Source organism: Manacus candei, unplaced genomic scaffold (assembly GCF_025592945.1).
Source record: "Manacus candei isolate 608988 ecotype Guabito, Panama unplaced genomic scaffold, ASM2559294v1 h1tg000084l, whole genome shotgun sequence".
NCBI classification, from domain to species: domain Eukaryota; kingdom Metazoa; phylum Chordata; class Aves; order Passeriformes; family Pipridae; genus Manacus; species Manacus candei.
In genome coordinates this window covers 1,802,447-1,821,602 of record NW_026138132.1, presented here as the reverse complement: position 1 = coordinate 1,821,602, position 19,156 = coordinate 1,802,447, and the positions used below count along the sequence as shown (strand labels likewise).

Below are 19,156 nucleotides of genomic sequence, written 5' to 3'. Positions count from 1 at the left end.
TAATGATCCCGGTCCTCGGGCAGCGTCTGGTGGCCGTGGCCGCCTTCGGCACAGGCTGTCTCCAGGAATAGCTCCCAGACCTGATTCCTGCCCTCCTCCTTTATTCCAGCCTGGCAGAGGACAGACCCATTTTTCAGGCTGCCGGCCTGGCTCCGGCAGCAGGACGGGGCAGCTCAGGTCAGGCAGCCACGCTCAGAGAGGGGGGGACCCTTCCGTGAGCCCCCCCCCAGGCAGTGGCTGCGACAGAAATCCCCCCAAAACTCAGAGCTCAGAGCCCCGAAACGTGTTTCCAAGGCAAAAAGGAAGGCGGGAGGGAGCTGGCGGGAGCCGGGAGCGAAGAACTGGAACGGAGAATTGTGTTTTCTTTTAAATGTCATGGTTTTTTTTTTAAGCTCGTTTTTTTTTGCACTCGGGTTTGGCGAAGCTGAGAAGACTGAAGTGACAAACCAGCTGTCCCCCCCGGCGCGGCGCAGACACCCACCCTCCGCCCCCGCCCCCGGCACCGCGTGTGCGGGACCCCCAACCCCCCCCCGCGCCCCTCCAACGCTGAGCCCCCCGGCCCCCTGCCCACCCCCGCGCCCCAAAATCGGGGTGGGCGAGGCGGAGGGGGGGAGGGATATCGCTGATGCTTCCAGAGGGGCTGCGGCAGCGCTGTGTCTGTCGGGGGGTGCTGCAAGGCAAAGCCGGCGCTGTGAGGGCGCTGGTGGGTGGGTGCGGGTCCCCCAGCGCCCCCCGCCCACCCTTCCCGCTCACCCAGCGGGGCTAAGCCCAGTAGACGGGGAGGGCGCTGCAGAGGATGCTCGCCGTGGTGCCCAGGAGGGAGCGGTCGGCCAGGGGCAGGGAGATCCTCTGCTCGTCCTGCGGAGCGGGGGGGGGGGGGGGAGAAGGGAAAACGAGGCGGATGCTGCGCCCCAAATCCTCGCCGGGGGGTTGCCCCCCGCGCCCCAGCCTGGCCCAGCCGGGTCACCCCTCACCTGCCGGCGCTGGAAGGTCTCGGCCACCGTGTCCAGCCCCGGGATGTTGTCCTTGTCCACGCGGGTGACGAAGCAGGCGCGGTGCAGGCGGGATCTGTAGCTCACCAGCAGCTGTTTGAAAGTCAGACCAGGGGCGGCTCCGTCTCGCTGCCCCCCCACTCCTTGCCCCCCCCCCCCGCGTGCCCCCCACTCACATTCCTGTAGTCATAGATGACGGTGGCCACGTTCCCGTCCCCGCTGTCCAGGTAGAAGGTGGCAGCGTCCTCTTCCCGGGCCGACCCCCCCCACAAACCCATCCGCAGCACCTGGAGAGGGGTCGAGGGGGGATCTCAGAGCCTGCAGCACCCCCCCAACCCTCCCCATGGGCATCTGGGGGGTCCCTGGTGATGTCACTGGGGGTTGCCCACTCACGGTGTCGGCGTGGCTCCGGTCGACGTGCAGCCACATGAGCAGGGCACCGGCCACGATGACCACGAGCAGCACCACCACCACCACCACGATGAGGAGGCACCGCAGGTGGTGGCAGCCCAGCAGCTTGCGGGGCAGGTAGCACAGCAGGCGGGGGACGAAGCACAGGGACTTCTTGAGGCAGCCGAAGCAGCCGGAGCAGCCGCAGCAGCCGGAGCAGCCGGGGAGCTTGGGGCACCTGCAGCACTTGGGCAGGCAGCAGCACCGGGCACACTTGGCACAGCACTTGGCACAGCACATGGTGCAGGGCAAGCAGCAGCCTGGGCAGCAGCACACCTGCTCCGAGTCCTGGGGGTTTTGGGAAAAGCAGGGGGAGGTGGGGTGAGCGGGATGGAGGTGGGAGGTGGGGGATGCAGGAGGGTTTGGGTGGGATTGTTGCAGGGAGAAGCTGGAATCTCGCTGCTCCTGAGCATCCCACTGTCCCTGGGCATCCCACTGCCTCTCAGCGTGCCGTTCCTCCTATCTCAGAGCCCCTGAGTGCTGGGAATGCAGCATCCCAGGGGCTCTTCCCATCACACCTGCACTGGTGCCTCGCTGGGATGAACAGGGCAAAGCCCTGTGTCCAGCTAGACACGGGGACGTGCCACTCTGCAGGGACTCACCTCTTCTTCCTCCACCACCACCTGCTTCATGCTGCTCTCCATGGCAGCCTCCTCCTCTTCCTCCTCTTCTTCCTCCTCCTCCACCTCCCAGCCCGGCCTGCCCGCAGGGACTGGGTGCTTTATACCAGGGCACTGGGGTGGGGACAGGAGCGGCCCCTGTGAAGGGTTTGGTGTCCCCAGCGGTGCAGTCGGGCTCTGGCATGTGACCCTCTCCACTGGTGTTTGCCCAACGCCCGCTCCCAGCTGGATCCTCCTGGGAACACGCAGGTCAAGAGGCTCCCGGGGCACTCGGGCGAGGGCACTTGTCCCCCGGCACGAGGAGCTCTCTGCTGCCCAGGAGCGAGGGGTCAGGGCCAAAGCAAACCCTCCAGGGTGGAGCATCCGGCCGTGGCTGCGGCCAAGGGGAGACCTGGCCCGTGTCCCTTCGCCAGCTCGGCCACCTGGAGCTGCTTGAGGTGGGCAAAGAGCAAACAGGGCGTTAAAGCTTTCCTGTAATCCACAGGGGTGGGGTGGGAACGGGGTCACCATAGAGTTGGAACATGTCCCTGGTCCTCATTCTTGGTCCTGAGGGTGCTCGGGCACCACTGCCTGTGGCTTTTGGGGCTGCACTGTGGATTTTTTTTGGGGTGAGAGGGGTCCCAGCTCTGGCACGTCACCCCAGCTGGCAGGGGGACACTGCTGTGCCTTGGCTCTGCCCACCCACGAGGCTCTCCTGCAGCTGGGCTCAGGCTGGGACCTCTCTAACCCCCCCTGAGACCCCAACGCTTGCAGTCAGGTGTGGGGTTTGTGTGTGTCCCCCCCACCACCTGTTTCAAGCTGCCTCCTTTCCCAAGGTGACAAAGGACCATGACAGACCCTCCAGTGGCTCCTGGTTGTTTGCTCTCGGATGCTGTGGGAGCCCGTCTTGCCTTCCACGCTCTTGACCTGGATTCTTGCCAGGGCAACACAAGGTCGGGGCATTTTGTGGGGCAGAGCTCTGCTGGCTCTGGGTCAGCACGTGTGATTTCCCTCCTGTTCCCAGCAAAATGTCACCCTCCGGGAGCTGTGACCTCCCCCTTGCTGCCTGTGGCAGTGACTGTGGGGACAACACTGAGTTTGCACCCCTGGAAAGGTCAAATCAACCTCTCAGGGTCTCTTTTCCCCCTCCCAGCTCCACTAATCCTGTTTTCCAGTGCAGCACTTGGAGGTTCCTCCTGAGGTTGCTCCCTGCTGTGGGGCAGAGGGGCTGGGGTGGGTGGGGATGGGGACTGGATTGGGATGGAGGGGAGCTGGAGCAACTGGATCGTGGTGTCTGTGGAGAACCCAGGGCTTGGCTCTCACCAGGGATGTGACACAGACCCTCTGTCCCCATCTGCGTGAGGAGGGGACAGGGGCAGGGACATTTCCAGGAGGGCTGGGAGTGCAGAGGTTGTTCCTGCCATCCATGGGAACAGGGAGTGCGCAGTGAGGACACTGGGAGGGTGGTCTCTGACAGGGGTAGTTGTGCCACTGCCCCCCGTGTCTGAACCCTCCCAGGCTCGTGGCACCCCAGCCCGAAGGATTCACCTTCCCACCCTGCACCCCACAAGGAGACATCCCTGGGACAGCCCCACCACCCCGGGAAGGACGAGAGCAGCACGTGGAGAAGGGGGCAGAGGCTTCACTTCGCAGACAGAAGCAAATCCCAAAGCAAATCCCGCTTTTTTTATTGTGAGTGTCACGTGGGAAAGCCACCGCGGTGCCGAGTGACAACGGATGGAGCACCCCCACAGCGGGGTGGCTGCCCCCGGGATGGGCACAGGGAAGAGGAGGAATGCCCGGGCATCCCAGGAGGCAACACGGGGAGCACAGGGACGGTGACATCGGTGACATCCCCTTCTCCCTGTCCCATCCCACTGGGAACCGGTGCTATGCCCAGTACACGGGCACGGTGCTGCAGAGGATGTTGATGGTGGTGCCCAGGATGGAGCGGTCGGCCAGGGGCATGGCGCTGTCCCCAACCTCCTCAGCCTGCAGGACACGGAACGGAGCAGGGGCTGCCACCCTCGGCAGCCACAGCAAGCCCCCAGCCCCACGTGTGTCCCCAGCTTCCCAGGACGCAGGGGCTGGGACGTGGGTGAGCCCAGTGCGGCTCCATCCCCGCCCCAGCTCCGTCCCCGCTCACCTGCCGGCGCTGGAAGGTGTCGGTGACAGCGTCCAGCCCCGGGAAGTTGTCCCTGGCCACGCGGGTGATGTAGCAGGCGCGGTGCCGCCAGGACCTGTAGCCCACCAGCAGCTGTTGGCAGACAGACCCCTGCTCAGCTCTGCACCACCCCGTGCCCGCCGTGCCCGTCCCCAGGCGCCCCCCGCACACCTTGCTGTAGTCGTACACCACCGTGGCCGAGGCGTTGAGCCCGTCCCGCACCCAGAACGTCCCGGTCCTTTCCTTCTTGCTCATGGAGAGGCGCTGGGGGGTCCCTTCGCCATCCAGCCCGTGGATGGTCATTCGCAGCACCTGCCGGGCGGAGCGGGGTCAGGGAACTCCCAACCCCAACCCTGCAAGGCCGGGGCCGTTCCCAAACCCGCCCCCGGAGCCCGCGGCCCCTCCCTGCCCTCACCGTCTCCGCGTGTGCCTCGGTGATGTGCAGCCCCAGGAGGAGGAAGGCGGCGATGACCACCACGAGGACCACCACCACCACCACGGCCATCAGGACGCACTTGAGCTGGTGGGGGACGCAGGGCAGGCGGGGGGACTCCGTGTACCTCTGGAGAGGGGAGCGCCCGGCTGAGCTGCCGGCGTGGGGCCGGGCACGGCGGTGGGTTGCCTCGGGACGGGTGCTGGGTGCTCCTTACCGGGGGTGCCTCCTCCATCAGCGCCTCCTTGGAGCTGTCGTCCATCTCGCCGGGTGCTGCTGTCCCTTTGCCAGCCGCGGCCGGGGGGATTTATATGGCCACGGATGGGTGGGGGGGAAGCTGTGGCCGCCCCGGCTGCCAAGGTGCCACTTGTGCTGTTTGAAGAGCCAGGGAGGGGACACGGAACCTCCGAGGGCCCTTTCCCGGCACTTGTCCAGCAGCAGAGGGTGGGTGCCAAGGCAAACAGTGGCCAGCACAGCGTGCCCGCCCTCCACACCCCGGCCCGGGCTCTGGCAGCGGCCCCAGCACCCTCGGCACGTCCCCGGGGGTGCCGCAGCCCCGGCTGTGCACGGGCAGCTGCGGGTGTCCCCCCCGGGGGGAGGGCGAGGAGCTGGCTGGGCTCATTGTTCCCATCGGCGCCGTGCCAGGGACAGGACAGATGGACACCCGGGATGGGAGAGACGGGTGCCTGGGACGGGACGGGCGGGCGCCTGGGGCGGGGTGGATGGGTGCCCAGTGCGCCAGAGCGGGCAGGGAGGGAGCTGGCGCGGGCAGCGCTGCAGCGCCGAGCCGGGAGAGCCCCCGCGGTGCCACCCACCCCTGTGGGTGCCCCTCTGTCCCCCGCTCCTGTGCACCCCGAGGGCACCCAGTGGCCGCCCCCCCCCCCTCTCCCCAGCGTGGAACCCCGCGTTTGCTCGCTGGTGAGGACACGCGGCCACGCGCGCCCGGGGATGCTGGTGCTGCCACTCAGCCGCATCCCTCCCTCTCTCCCTCCCTCCTTCCCTCCCTCCCTCCCCGCAGCACAGGAGCATGGTGTGCTGCAGAGCCGCGGGTCAGGCGCCGGCAGCCTCTGCTGACACCATCGCTGCTCCTCCACACTGACGTCTCCGGGGGAAAAAGGAGAGGAAAAGGCTTTTCCACAGCTCCCGGGCACAGCAGGATTGGGAACAGCTCCCGGGATCAAACAGGGATAAGGCCGGGGCGTGATGGAGCTGCGGCGCGGGAGAGGGATGCTGAGGGACCGGCTCCCTGCTCTCCTCCTCCTCCTCCTCGCCGCGGCCTGGCTCTGGCTGCCGGCGGAGGGGCGGCGGCCCCCCCGGCCCCCTCCTTGCCCCCCGACCTGCTCCTGCACCCGAGACACGGCTTTTTGCGTGGATTCCAAGGCTGTGCCCAAGAACCTGCCCCCCGAGGTCATCTCGCTGTGAGTCCCTGGGATGGGGATGGACAGGGATGGGGACAGGGAGCAGGTTATGTCCCAGGGGCTGCTGGCTGCCCGGGGGGGGGGGCAGGGACAGCCCCTCTGTGCCACATCGGGGGGCAAAGGAGGGCAGGGTGGGGTCTGGGCAGTACGGGGGGGATGTGGGGGAGTATCAGGCTGGAGACAGCCCGAGGCTGGTCCCAGTGTCCTGCGGTGGTGGCACACGCAGCCATCCATCAGTGACAGACAGAGCAGGGCTGCAGCCTGTCCACAGCGTGACCTTGGTGACAGGAGCCCCGAGGGGACACGGCTGTGACCTTGGGGACCAGAGCCTCATGGCTGGGGGGGTCCTCACCGGGGTCCCTGGGGATACAGTGGTTCCCTGGAGCCTGGTATGGGTGTGTGTGGCAGAGACATGTGTGTGTACATGTGTGTGCATGTGTGTACATGTGTGTGCACATGCATGTGTGTGTTTACACCCGTGTCTGTGTACATGGCCTCGGGCCAGGGGCTGCCGCAGGGCGTGGGCAGCGTGGGGTGGGTGCCAGCCCCCAGCGCCTCGGCCCCTCTGTGCCCCCCCTCAACAGGCAGAATGGCTGCTGGGGTCCCTCTCCCCCTGCTGAGGGGGCTGTGGTGGCACTCAGCGGGTGAGTGGCACTCAGCACTGGTGCTGGGGTGGCAGTGCCACCCTGCTGCCGTCCCCTCTCCTGAAGCTCCGTCTCTCCGGCAGGACGATGGTGAACGCAGCCTTCACGGAGATCCGGGAGGCAGCCTTTGCCCACATCCCTTCCCTGCAGTTCCTGTACGTCTCCTGCTCCCACAGCCAGGCATCCCGGTGCCCCTGGTGCCCACTGAGTGTTGACACCTCCCCCCTCTCTCTTTGCAGCCTCCTCAACTCCAACAAGTTCTCGCTGATCGGGGACAACGCCTTCGCCGGGCTCTCGCACCTGCAGTACCTGTGTGTGGGGCGGGGATGGGGACACGGGGACACGGGGACAGCCCCCGGGGAGGGCACGGGGAGGGCCAGGGGATCCTCGGGGCGGCCGTGCCACCGTCTCCTCCTGCCACAGGTTCATCGAGAACAACGACATCCAGGCGCTCTCCAAGGGCACTTTCCGTGGGCTCAAGTCCCTGACACACCTGTGAGCACGTGGGGGTCCTGCAGGGGACATGGTGGGGGTGGCTTTACCAGAGATGTGTCCCCATGACCCTTCTTGTCTCGCAGGTCCTTGGCCAACAACAACCTGCAGACGCTGCCCCGGGACCTCTTCAAGCCGCTGGACATCCTGAGTGACCTGTGAGGCTGCCACGGCACCGGGAACACCCGGGACACCGGGCTGGGGAGAGGGTGACATCCCGGGGCTTGGGAGGAGGACCCTGTGTGCTGGGGCCTGGCAGGGATCCCTGGGGCACCGGGCTGGGGAGAGGGTGACAGGGTGACACCCCGGTGGGTGCTGGGGGTGACTCGGTGCCACCCTTGGCAGGGACCTCCGTGGCAACACGCTGGTCTGCGACTGCAAGATCAAGTGGCTGGTGGAGTGGCTGGAGAGAACCAACACCACGGTCCCTGCCATCTTCTGCAGCAGCCCCGGGCAGTTCGAGGGGCAGCGGATCCGGGACCTGGCGCTCAGTGACTTCCAGTGCATCACCACAGGCAAGGGATCACCGTCACCCGTCACCCCGCTCCTGGGTGCCCGGACCCTCACTGCCACCTCTCCCCTCCCCAGATTTCGTGATGCACCAGGTCCTGCCCTTCCAGGCGGTGTCAGCCGAGCCCTTCACCTACGACAGCGACCTGTACGTGGCCCTGGCACAGCCCAGTGCTAGCAGCTGCTCCATCCTCAAGTGGGACTACGTGGAGCGCAAACTCCGCAACTTCGACCGCATCCCCGGTGAGGCAGCGGGCGGGGGGGCTGTTGGGACCCTCCTTTGGGGTGACCCGGGGAGGGCAGAGCCCTGACGTGCCGCGGTCCCGCCGGCAGCTCACTCGGCTGTGCACTGCAAGCCCATCGTGGCGCAGGACCAGCTCTACGTGGTGGTGGCCCAGCTCTTCGGCGGCTCCTACATCTACCGCTGGGACACGGCCGTGGACAAGTTCATCAAGATCCAGGACATCGACAGCCAGAAGGTCCGCAAGCCCAACGACATCGAGGCCTTCCAGATCGAGGGGGACTGGTACTTCGTCATCGCCGACAGCTCCAAGGCGGGCTCCACCAGCCTCTACCGCCTCAACCAGAACGGCTTCTACTCCCAGCAAGCGCTGCACGCCTGGCACCGCGACACCGACGTGGAGTACGTGGAGAACGACGGCAAACCCCGGCTGATCATCTCCAGCAGCTCCCAGGCGCCCGTGATCTACCAGTGGAGCCGGGCGCAGAAGCAGTTCGTGGCGCAGGGGGAGGTGGGGGAGATGCTGGACGTGCAGATGGTGAAGCACTTCAGGTCCAAGCGGGACCAGTTCCTCTGCCTCAGCCGCTACATCGGCGACTCCAAGGTGGTGCGCTGGGAAGGGCAGCGCTTCGTGGAGGTGCAGACGCTGCCGTCCCGCGGCTCCATGGTGATGCAGCCCTTCGCCGTGGGGCAGTGGCAGTACCTGGCGCTGGGCAGCGACTTCTCCTTCACCCACGTGTACCTGTGGGAGGAGGAGAAGCAGAAGTTCGCCAAGTTCCAGGAGCTGTCGGTGCAGGCGCCGCGGGCGTTCCGCTACGTGCCGGCCTCCGACGTGCAGCTCCTGCTGGCCCCCAGCTTCAAGGCCAACACGCTGGTGTACCGGCACGAGGTGGTGAACCTCAGCCTCTAGCCCGGGGTGGGAGCCCCCCCAGAGGGACGCCACGTCCTGCCCGAGGACATGCATGTGCCCGCCATGCCCCACCCCACGGTCACAGCCCGCTCCCAGCCCCAATCCCGGCCCCTCTGGTGTCACCCACCCCCAGGGCAGCCCCCAGACCCACAGTGCCTCAGTTTCCCCCTCCCCTCAGTGCTCCCGGTTTCTCCGTGTGCAGCCACCCCGTGGGATGCAGGGAAGGAGGGTGGGTGGGACAGACCTCACACCCCCGGGGGGCTAAGGGGGCTGAGGGGTCTCTGCCCGCTCGGGTGATGGGCTGAGGGGGGCACAGAGTGAGGGGATTTGTGCAGGAAGGGTGGGGAGCTCCTGGGAATTTGGGGTGTTCCCAGGCTGACGGGGTGCTCCGGAGTGGATGGGATGGCTGAGGTGCGTGGGGTGGGATCGGGATGCCGTGAGGACAACGGGATGCTCCGAGGTGGATGAAGGTGGGATGCCCTGAGGACAATGGGATGGGATGCCCTGAGGACAATGGGATGCTCTGAGCCACCGAGAGGCTCCAAGGATGACGGGATGCTCCAAGCTGGATGCAGATGGGATGCCCAGAGGACAATGGGATGCCCAGAGGACAATGGGATGCTCCAGGCCAGCAGGATGCTCTGAGGTGGATGCCGATGGGACGCCCCGAGGCAGCAGCAGGGCTGCCTCCCATCCCCCTCCGTGCACATCCAGCAGCTCCCTGTGCCCATGGCCCCGCTGCCAGGCGGGTACCCGAGGTGTCTGTGCCCACCAAAACACCCCCCAATAAACACACTGTGACCCCCAGCCCTGCCTGTGTCTGCCAACAGCTTCCATGTGTCCTCCCAGACACTCCTGCTCCTTCCAGCCCTGCCCCACCCAGCATCCCACAGCTCCAGGAAGGGCGAATCCCTCATTTTAGGGCTCTCCAGGCCCCTCCTGTGGCTTACCTGGTGGTTTTTTTCCAGCAGAAACCTTGGCCCGCGGTAGGGGTGGGAAGCAGGAGGTGTTTCCCCAGGGGAGGGGAGTCTCCACCGGACTGGTTTTCCAGGGGAGCTTTTCCCTGTCTCCCAGGGGTGTAAATTTGCATGTGAAAAGCCACCAATTAGGCTCACAAATAGAGATCCTCTCGAGCCAACGAGGGCCCCCCCCCCGGGGCACGGGTGGATTTGGGAAGCAGGTTTGGATCTGGGTGGCTGCAGAGCCCGAACCTGGCGGCTCCCGGGGCACTTCCACACTTCCCTGCCTCAGTTTCCCTCCAGGGAAAGGGAGGATTTCAAAGCCCGGGGAGCACTGCAGGGGGGTTCTGGCCCCTCGGCACTGTCCCTGACCGGGATGGGGGATTTGGGAAGCCCTGGAACACTCCGAGAGCTGCAGAGCCGAGGGGAAGGTGGCCCAGAGAGGAGATTCCAGCGGGTTCTGTTTTCCCCGGAGCATCTTGCAGGGCTCTGCAGAGCCCTGGCCCTGGTTCAGCAGCACACCCGAGAGAAAGGAAGAGAGAAAAGAAATCCTCGTCACCACTCCAAGGGGCTTTGTCCCCTTTCTCTACCTGCTTCGAGCATCACAAAAAGCATCACACCCCCTCCAAACCCCAAAAGAATTCCTCAGCAACGCACAAAGGGGCTTTACCTCCCTCCTTCTCTACCTGTTTACTGCTTAAAAAACTTAATTTTCATAATATTTTTAAAAATATACCTTTAATATTATTATGTTAATTAATAGATTAATATTTAATATTTTAAAGCGATGTTTGGATATTTTTATATGAGGGAATGTTTGCTACATATTTTATATAATATCTCGTATATTAATACATTACGTTTACAATATTAGGAATAATGTATTATTGTATATAAAAAAGAAATATATAATATATGAATTTCAAATATAATAGGAATACGTAATATTTTAATTAAATATATTTTAATAAATATGAAGATATTGATATTAATTAAATATATTTTTATAAACATAAATATATTGATATTTTATATAAAATATTTATTAATATAGAAATATAGAATTAAAAATAACATATATTAATATAGAAATTCTTTATAGATAAAATTATAATAAACAAATTAAAAGTAAAGGTAATAAAAATAAAAAATGTATAAATAAAAAGTAATATACATATGAATTATTATATAAACTTAAAACATTATATATTAAAAATACGTTTTAACATGGACATATTGTATATCGCACATTAATATTTCACGTATTAGAGGAGTTTTTAAATATAAAAATACGATCTGTCAAAGCTCCGGGAACCACAGCGACATTTTTAAGAAGCGCTGTTGCCCTTTTAAGAAGCGTCGCCCTTTTAAGACGCGTTGCCCTTTTAACACGCGTTGCCCCTTTAACACGCCTTGCCCCTTTAAGAGCGGGAGGTGGGGCCCGCACGGCGGCTGCGCGGGTCGGTGCCTCCAACTTTCAACTTTTGGGATTCGTTTCCTCGGGAGGGGTTTTGGGGGGAGCTTTGGGGGACCCCCCAGGGCGGGCACAGCTCCCACCCTCCCTCCCGGCACCGCCCGAGGCTCCGGCCCCGCCCGCACCATGATGTCCTGGATCCTCAGCCGGGTGATCGAGTGAGTGGGGTCCGGGGGGGTGCGATGGGGAGGGGCGCGGGGTGGGGGAGCCCCCGCTCCGCTGTCCCCCCGCCGGCTGTTCGGTTAACGGGAGGTCCCCGTGCCGGTCCCGCAGCGGGGACTTAACGGAGCGGCCCCAGGCGGGGTTTGGGGGGGGGGCGGCCCCAAATCGCTTCTATGGGGGTAACCAGCCCCCTACCGCCACCCCCCACCCCTGAAAATGCGTCCCTGAGCTGCTGCCGAGCCTTCCTGCCCGTCCTGGGGGGCGAGCTCGGCCTGGGGTCCCCTGCATCAACAATTTGGGGGGGGTCCCCTGTATTGCCCCGGAAGGGTCCCTGCATCGCCCTGGAGGAGGGGGGCGTGCTCAGAGGGTCCCCACGTCGCCTTGGAGGGGGTTCTTGCTCAGAGGGGGTCCCCTGCATTGCCTGGGAGGGGTCCCTGCATCAACTGGGAGGGTCCCTACATCACCCAAAGGGTCCCTACATCACCCAAAGGGTCCCTGCATCACCCGAAGGGTCCCTGCATCACCCGAAGGGTCCCTGCGTCACCCGAAGGGGTCCCTGCTAAGGGTCTCCACATCACCCAGGAGGGTCCCTACATCAACTGGGGGGTCCCTGCATCACCGGGAGGGTCCCCCCCCCAGCCCTGACCCCTCCCCAGCCCTGTTCACTCCCCTGTCTCCCCCGCCGTGGCCAGCTGGGCTGGGTGCCCAGTGGACCCCCGTGCCGGGGGAGCCCCCCGTGGGGCAGCAGGGAGCCGTGGGTGCCCCCAGCTCCCCCTCCCCAGGTACAGGAGGGTGTCGGGGTGCCCGGCTGTGCCCGGCACACGAGGTGGGTGTTTTGGGGGTGGCACCCCCGGGATGGGGGTTGGCACCGGCGGGGACTGAGCCCGTGCCCTGCCACCTCCTCCTGCCACCGCCCCGACAGGTCCAGCCAGTCCCCGTGGGCGTGGGAGTGACTCGGTGCTCATGGCCGGCTCCCCACGGCGGCTCCCGGGTGGCTCCGACCCTCTTCCCGACCCTCTTCCCGACCCTTTTCCCGGCGGCTCCGGGGTGGGGGCGGTGCTGGGGGGTCTCAAAGCCCGGCTTTGGCTTTGGGGCCGCCGGCTCTGCTGGTCCCTGTTCCTGCTGCTCTACGCGGGCTGGCCGGGCTGCCTCACCCCCCCTCTGCGTTACAGGCTGGTTTTTGGGATGCTCTACCCGGCCTACGCGTCCTACAAGGCTGTGAAGGCCAAAAACATCCGGGAATACGTGAGTAGCCCCTTGCCCGGGCTCCAGCCCTGCTTCCCAGGCTCCAGTCTCTGCCTTTCCCTGGCTCCAGTCCCCACTGATGGGCTCCAGCCCCTCCTTTCCCTGGGCCCTTCCTGAGCTCCAGCCCCCCTCTTTCTCTGGACTCCAGTCCCCCTTTCCCAGTCTCCAGTCCCCTTTTCCCAGTTTCCAATCCCTCTTTCCCAGTTTCCAATCCCTCTTTCCCAGTTTCCAATCCCTCTTTCCCAGTTTCCAATCCCTCTTTCCCAGTTTCCAGTCCCTCTTTCCCAGTTTCCAATCCCTCTTTCCCAGCCTCCAGTCCCCTTTCCCAGTCTCCAGCCCCCCTTTCCCAGTCTCCAGCCCCCCTTTCCCAGTCTCCAGCCCCCTTTTCCCAGTCTCCAGCCCCCCTTTCCCAGTCTCCAGCCCCCCTTTCCCAGTCTCCAGCCCCCTTTTCCCAGTCTCCAGCCCCCCTTTCCCAGTCTCCAGCCCCCCTTTCCCAGTCTCCAGCCCCCCTTTCCCAGTCTCCAGCCCCCCTTTCCCAGTCTCCAGCCCCCCTTTCCCAGCCTCCAGCCCCCACTGCCGTGCTCCCTGCTCCCACAGGTCCGCTGGATGATGTACTGGATCGTCTTTGCGCTCTTCATGGCCACGGAGACCTTCACTGACCTCCTCATCTCCTGGTGAGCTGGGGAGGGGCCCCGAGGGGTGCAAGGAAGGTGTCCCCCCCTCCCCATCCCTGGGTGGATCTGATGTGGGGTCTCCAGGGCTGGTGTCTGGGGGGAGCAGGGCGTGCCCACGGTGTCCCCCTGTGCCCCAGGTTCCCATTCTACTACGAGGTGAAGATGGCCTTTGTGCTCTGGCTGCTGTCCCCGTACACGCGGGGGGCCAGCCTGCTCTACCGCCGCTTCGTGCACCCCACGCTGGCCCGCAAGGAGAAGGTGAGGGCTCCTGGCATTTTGGGGGGGTCCCCTGTGCCCTTCCTGGGCAGGGTCAGCCCCCTGAGCTGGGCTGGCAGTGCCCCAGCGAGGTGGCAATGCCCTGGGAGGTGACAGTACCCTGGGAGGTGACAATACCCCAGGACATGAGGATGCCCTGGGAGGTGGCAGTGCCCCAGGACGTGATGATGCCCAGGGACACGATGAGGCCAAGGAACATGGCAGTGCGCCAGGACCTGACAGTGCCCAGGGACATGGTGATGCCCTGGGAGGTGGCAATGCCTGGGGACATGGTGATGTTCTGGGAAAGTGGCGTTGGCCTGGAAGGTGACAGTGCCCAGGAATGTGGTGATGCCTTGGGAAGGGACAATGCCCCGGAAGGTGGCAGTGCCCCAGGGACACAGCATTGCCCAGGGAGGTGACAATACTCAGGGATATGGCGATGCCCCAGGAGGTGGTGATGCCCAGGGATGTGGTGATGTCCCTGGGAGGTGACAATACTAGGAATCTGGTAATGTCCTGGGAGGTGGCAATGCCCAGGGACACGGTGATGACGCAGGGAGGTGACAATGCCCCAGGAGGTGATGATGCAGGTGACAATGCCCCAGGAGGTGATGATGCCTGGAAACATGGTGATGTTCTGGGATGCGGTGACGCCCCATAGGGACATGATGCCCTGGGAGGTGACAATATCTGGAGACATGGTGATGCCCTGGGAGGTGGCAATGCCCCAGGACACGATGATGCCGAGGGACTTGGCATTACCCAGGGAGGCGACAATGCCTGGGCACACAGTGATGCCCTGGGACACGGTGATGCCCTGGGACACGGTGGTGCCCTGGGACATGGTGATGCCCTGGGACACGGTGGTGCCCTGGAACATGGCAATGCCCCGGGATATGACAATGCCCCGGGATATGACAATGCCCCGGGACGTGGCCCCGTGCACCCCCACACCACCACGGTTGTCTCGGCAGGACATCGACACCTTCCTGGTCCGGACCCGGGAACGTGGCTACGAGACGATGCTGCACTTCGGCAAGAGGGGCCTCAACCTGGCGGCCACTGCCGCCGTCCAGGCGGCCACCAAGGTACCGGCACCGGGCAGGACCCTCCGGGGAGGGGGCTGTGGTGCAGGTGGAGGGGTTTTGGCCGTGTGGCTCACCCCCTGCCCTCTGTGCCCCCTCCAAACCCAGAGCCAGGGCGCCCTGGCCGGGCGGCTGCGCAGTTTCAGCATGCAGGACCTGCGCTGCATCCCCGACCAGGGCCCCGCGCCCTTCCCGGACCCCCTGTACCTGGAGGAGCAGGACGGCCGCCGGCTGGGTGAGCTGGGGCAGGGGGGGCTCGGGGCAGTGTGGGGGGGCTCAACAAAGCCCCCGGGGGCCGTGCCGTGCCAGCCAGCAGCTGTGGTGTCCCCTTTGTCCCCGCTGTGCCCAGGCTGTGGCGCGGCTCCGCCCGCCCGGCGCTACGAGAGCGACACGGACGGTGAGGATGATGAGGAGCTGTGGTCGGACTCGGGGGTGACCCCACAGCCTTCCCCACGCCGGGATCCCAAGCCCCTGTCCCGCAGCCAGAGCCTGCGCTCCCTGAGGAAGACCCCGGCCAAAGAGGTACCGTGGGAGGGGGACACGCCGTGGTTGGGGTCGGGGGTTGGGGCCAGGGGGGTCCTGACCCCATCTCTGCCCCTGCCCAGGGCTCTTCCCGGCTCCTGCGCAGCCGGATCAGGAGGAAAACGGCCCCCTCGGAGCAGGACAGCTGAAAATCCCGGGAAACCTCTGCCAAAGATCCCGGGAAACCCCTGCCAGGAGCCTTTACACCAGTTTGCTGCTGTGGGGTCAGGAGACCCCATTCCTGCATTCCCTGGGGGGGGAGGGTCCTGTATCCTTGGGGGGGGGGGTTTCCTGCATCCTTGGAGTGGGGGCTTCCCCTGCCTGACACTGTAAATGCCTTCTGTGACCTCTGTGGTGCCTCGGGGAGGGGGCACCACCTCGCTGTCCCCCCACTCTGCTGCTCCCAGTGCCCCCCTCCCAGACCCCCCCAGCTCGGCGCTGGCGCCTCCTCCCCCCATTGGGGTCTGGCCCCCTCCTCCTTTTCTGCCACCCCATAAACACTACACACGCTCTGGGGTCCCTCCCCTCCTGCCACAGTGCCTTGTTCCCCACATTCCCTCTCTCCCAGCAGCCAGGGATGGGATGGGATGGGATGGGATGTGCCTTGTCCCCCCGAAGCCAAAGACTTTTGGGCTCCCCACCCCACCCCAGACACAGACTGACACCCCCACACTTGAACCTGGTGGGGTTGGGGGCTGGTGCCTCACCGTGGCCCTGCTGGGCGCCTCATTCCCAGGCTTTTAACATTCCCCTCTCCCCCCCAAAAATAGGGGGTTTTGTACATGGAAAAAAATAAATAAATAAATGCTGTGTCAGATTTTTGGAGCTGGGAATTGTCCCCTCCCCAGGGGGGTGCAGTGCCTGGTGGGACAGAGCAGCACTGGGGGTGCAGGGGTGATTTTTTTTTTCCCCTTTTGGAGGAAGCTGTATCCTCTGGGATCCATCCAAGATTCCTCCTGGGGTTTTACCCCTCTGCTTTAGGCACGTGGGATCCCTGTAGCAGCCCCAGACTGCTCCAGGGAAGCTTCCTGAGATTGTTTTTCCTTTGGAGGATTGATCCTCCAGGATCAGTCCGAGATTCCTTCCAGGGCATCTCCCAAGGTCTTTTCACCCACGTCTCAGGTTCCAGGATCCCGGGCAGCATCCTCAGACTCCTCCCAGGAAACTGCCCACGATGATTTTCTATTTTTTGGAGGAGGCTGTATCCTTTGGGATCCATCCAAGGTTCCTTCCAGGACACGTCCCAGGGTCTTTTCACCCATATTTCAGCTTCCAGGATCCCAGCTGGCAGCCCCAGACTCCTCCAGGGAAGCTTCCTGAGATGATTTTTCTCTCTTGGAGGACGATTTATCCTCCGGGATCCACTCGGAGTCTTTTCCCTCCCGCTTTAGGACCCCGAGACCCCCAGGTCACATCCCCAAACTTCCCAGGAAGCCGGGGGGTGGGTGCTGGGCTGCCGGGATCCTGCAGTAGCCGCGTCCCCCACGGCGTGGCAGCAGCAGCCCTGACCCTGCCGGGTGTCCCCATGTCCCCAGCCTGACATCCCTCCCTCCGGGATTGTCCCCACGGCCTTGCCCACCCCTCCTCCACCTCCCTGCCGGCGCTCCCACATCCCACCCGGCGGGTCCCAACCCCTTCCCGGGGGGGGGTTTTCCCTGCCTGGGTGGGCACGAGTGGGTCGGGCAGGGTGGCACAAGGTGACCCGCGTGGCCTCCCCTGCCCCCGGGCGCCCGCCTGTCCCCCGGTGCCCCGTCCCTGGCACCAATCCCCTCGCTCCCAATCCCTCCTGCCCTCACCCCTCGGGTCAGCCTGTATTTTTAGCCCTTGGCTGCTTTCAGGGGGGTCTTCCCAGGGCAGGGAGAGCGTCTGTCCCGGGCTGGAGCCCTTCCAGGGCGGGCTCCGAGGGGCGTCCCGGGGCAGGCAGGGGTGTTGGAGCAGCTTAGGTGGAGGTGGCTGGATTAGCCCCGTAAAACTGCCCGGGAGACGATTACTTAAAGCAGCGGAGAAGGAAGGCTGGGTGGGGACAGCAAGGGCCAGGGGGCTGCCTGTAATCCCCCTAAAGCCGCTTAGGGAGCGCGGTTCCTCCAAGGATACAGCCCAGGGAGGCTGCTGGGGCGACCTGGGGGTCAAGGGGTGGTGGTGGGGGTGTCTCCCAGCCTGGGGGACCCCAGGGTGGGCAGTGAGGGGGTGGCAGCGGCGTTGGAGCCCCAGCATTCCATCCCTGGGGTGGGATCGGTGATTCCCGGCTCGGGGAAACTGAGGCACGACACCCTCCCCTTCCCCACCTCCCAAGGAGTGTTCCTGGGAAGGGGACTGGGAGTTTTGGCCGCCCTGCTCTGGCAGGTCCGTGTGTTCCCCGGGGGCTGGAACACGAGGAGGGGATGGGAGGCGGGCGGGGCCGAGGCGGCCCCCGCGGGTGCCAGCGCTGATCCCAGCTGTGTCAGCGCACGGGCCTGTGCCAGGCTGCAGTCAGCAGAGCCCTAATCCCCTCCCGGCCCGCCTGGCACCGCCCCAGCACAGCAGTTTAAGCGCCTGACCTGAGCTCGCCCGCTGCCACAGTCCCCTCCGGGGAGGGGGTGCCAGGCTGAGCCCCGGCTGGCACCGCTGTGGGGACCCCCCACCCCGTCCCACCCCGTTCGTGCCCACTGGGGAGGGGTGAAGTGGGGCTGGGGTGTTGCAGGAGGTCACATAATCCTGGGCTGCATCCCCAGCAGGTTCAGGGAGGGGATTCTCCCCCTCTGCTCTGCTCTGGTGAGACCCCACCTGCAGCTCAGGGGGTCTCCAACATCACAGGGATGTGGAGCTGTTGGAGTGAGTCCAGAGGAGGCCACGGAGATGCTCCAAGGGCTGAAGCCCCTCTGCTCTGGAGCCAGGCTGGAAGAGCTGGGGGGGTTCACCTGGAGAAGAGAAGGATCCAGGGAGACCTGAGAGCCCCTTCCAGGGCCTAAAGGGGCTCCAGGAGAGCTGGAGAGGGACAAGGGAGAGTGCCAGGACGAGGGTGAATGGCTCCCTGCCCGCATCCCTGGGAGCTGGCAGGGACTGGGTGACCCGAGGCTGCTCCCTCTCCCAGCTGACAGGGACACGGCTGGTGCTCCAGGGAACCGTGATGCCAACCCCGGGACCGGCGCTGCCCGTTCCCGGAGGGCAGCAGCCTCATGATCCAGTGCCTTGGCACTGCCAAAGGTCAGTCCCCGGGGGTGCCATGGCCGGGCACTGCGGGGGTGTCACCTTGGCCCTGCTCCCTCCCCCCGGCACTGCTGGGTCAGGTTAAGTGGGTTCATTACTCATTAATGGGATTTACCCTCCAGACCTCCCCTGGGAGCCACTGGGTGCTTGGGGTGCCACCCCCAGAGCCCCCCTGCACCCACCCCTCAGCATCCTCCTCACCCCACCCCTGCTGCTGATGGGGCTGGGAGCCCACTGAGCCCCCCAAAACCCACAGTGGTGGCACTGAGTGACCCCTCCACGCCCCTGCAGCCCCCCCCCCTCTCCCTGCCCCATTCCCAGCTCGTTTTACCCCACTGCAGCCAACCAGGGGGTCTGCTGCCCTTCTGGGGAGGGACGTGTGGGATGCCGATGCCATCCCTGGGGCTGCCCTCATCGCCCTTAAACCAGCTGTTGGGGGGTCCCCGGCAGAGCAGCGCCCTCCCACAGGCTGGGGGAGGGTCTGGACCCCCCGATGCTCGCCGAGGTCCCCCCTGAGCCGTGTCCCCCCCCTCTCAGTGCCCGCTGCCTGAGTCAGCTGTTCGGGGCGGGAGCCATGTGAGGCCGCGCACACATGGCTCCCCGCGCGGCACCGCGCTGTATTTTTAGCAGACGGTATCAAAAGCATAATTATGTCTGTTGTTTAAACGCAGCCTCTTTTCTGGCAGCCCCGGGAGCTCTCAGCTGCCTCCCGCCGCCGCCGCAGAGGGCAGGGAGGCG

General features: G+C 64.3%; 3 protein-coding genes across 4 annotated transcripts; 2 read left to right on the top strand and 1 right to left on the bottom strand.

Annotated features, from left to right (window-relative positions):
- Positions 1-519: 519 nt before the first annotated feature.
- SFTPC (surfactant protein C) lies at positions 520-5,059 on the bottom strand. Its single transcript, XM_051811965.1, has 10 exons — positions 4,856-5,059; positions 4,621-4,767; positions 4,377-4,517; positions 4,188-4,298; positions 3,938-4,033; positions 2,045-2,176; positions 1,386-1,730; positions 1,169-1,279; positions 975-1,085; positions 520-858 (listed from the first exon to the last, which is right to left on the bottom strand). Exons 1-10 carry the CDS (start codon positions 4,898-4,900, stop codon positions 763-765), a joined length of 1,335 nt encoding a protein of 444 aa, XP_051667925.1. The 5' UTR covers positions 4,901-5,059; the 3' UTR covers positions 520-762.
- A 379-nt stretch (positions 5,060-5,438) lies between these two features.
- On the top strand, positions 5,439-10,535 carry LGI3 (leucine rich repeat LGI family member 3). Its single transcript, XM_051811855.1, has 9 exons — positions 5,439-5,556; positions 5,657-6,056; positions 6,784-6,855; positions 6,940-7,011; positions 7,124-7,195; positions 7,279-7,350; positions 7,538-7,707; positions 7,781-7,945; positions 8,036-10,535. The coding sequence occupies exons 2-9, from the start codon at positions 5,842-5,844 to the stop codon at positions 8,851-8,853; spliced, it is 1,656 nt and encodes a 551-aa protein (XP_051667815.1). The 5' UTR covers positions 5,439-5,556; positions 5,657-5,841; the 3' UTR covers positions 8,854-10,535.
- Positions 10,536-11,230: 695 nt separating this feature from the next.
- On the top strand, positions 11,231-16,053 carry REEP4 (receptor accessory protein 4). Of its 2 annotated transcripts, XM_051811926.1 has the most exons (8): positions 11,233-11,444; positions 12,621-12,693; positions 13,291-13,367; positions 13,505-13,625; positions 14,600-14,713; positions 14,819-14,945; positions 15,060-15,232; positions 15,316-16,048. In XM_051811926.1, exons 1-8 carry the CDS (start codon positions 11,413-11,415, stop codon positions 15,379-15,381), a joined length of 783 nt encoding a protein of 260 aa, XP_051667886.1. In that variant the 5' UTR covers positions 11,233-11,412; the 3' UTR covers positions 15,382-16,048. The 2 variants fall into 2 exon arrangements, with proteins under 2 accessions (XP_051667885.1, XP_051667886.1); XM_051811925.1 differs by having other exon boundaries at positions 11,231-11,444; positions 14,819-15,232; positions 15,316-16,053.
- Positions 16,054-19,156: the final 3,103 nt, after the last annotated feature.

Excerpts from the sequence above, each read along its gene's own strand:
- SFTPC (XM_051811965.1), bottom strand. The coding sequence starts at position 4,900 with ATGGACGACAGCTCCAAGGAGGCGCTGATGGAGGAGGCACCCCCG. Across the intron at positions 1,731-2,044 it reads TGGTGGTGGAGGAAGAAGAG|GACTCGGAGCAGGTGTGCTG; the intron begins GTGAGTCCCTGC and ends CAAAACCCCCAG. Across the intron at positions 1,086-1,168 it reads TCATCTATGACTACAGGAAT|CTGCTGGTGAGCTACAGATC; the intron begins GTGAGTGGGGGG and ends ACTTTCAAACAG.
- REEP4 (XM_051811925.1), top strand. The coding sequence starts at position 11,413 with ATGATGTCCTGGATCCTCAGCCGGGTGATCGA. Across the intron at positions 14,714-14,818 it reads CCGTCCAGGCGGCCACCAAG|AGCCAGGGCGCCCTGGCCGG; the intron begins GTACCGGCACCG and ends CTCCAAACCCAG. Across the intron at positions 15,233-15,315 it reads GGAAGACCCCGGCCAAAGAG|GGCTCTTCCCGGCTCCTGCG; the intron begins GTACCGTGGGAG and ends GCCCCTGCCCAG.
- LGI3 (XM_051811855.1), top strand. The coding sequence starts at position 5,842 with ATGGAGCTGCGGCGCGGGAGAGGGATGCTGAGGGACCGGCTCCCTGCT. Across the intron at positions 6,057-6,783 it reads CCCCCCGAGGTCATCTCGCT|GACGATGGTGAACGCAGCCT; the intron begins GTGAGTCCCTGG and ends TCTCTCCGGCAG. Across the intron at positions 7,708-7,780 it reads CTTCCAGTGCATCACCACAG|ATTTCGTGATGCACCAGGTC; the intron begins GCAAGGGATCAC and ends TCCCCTCCCCAG.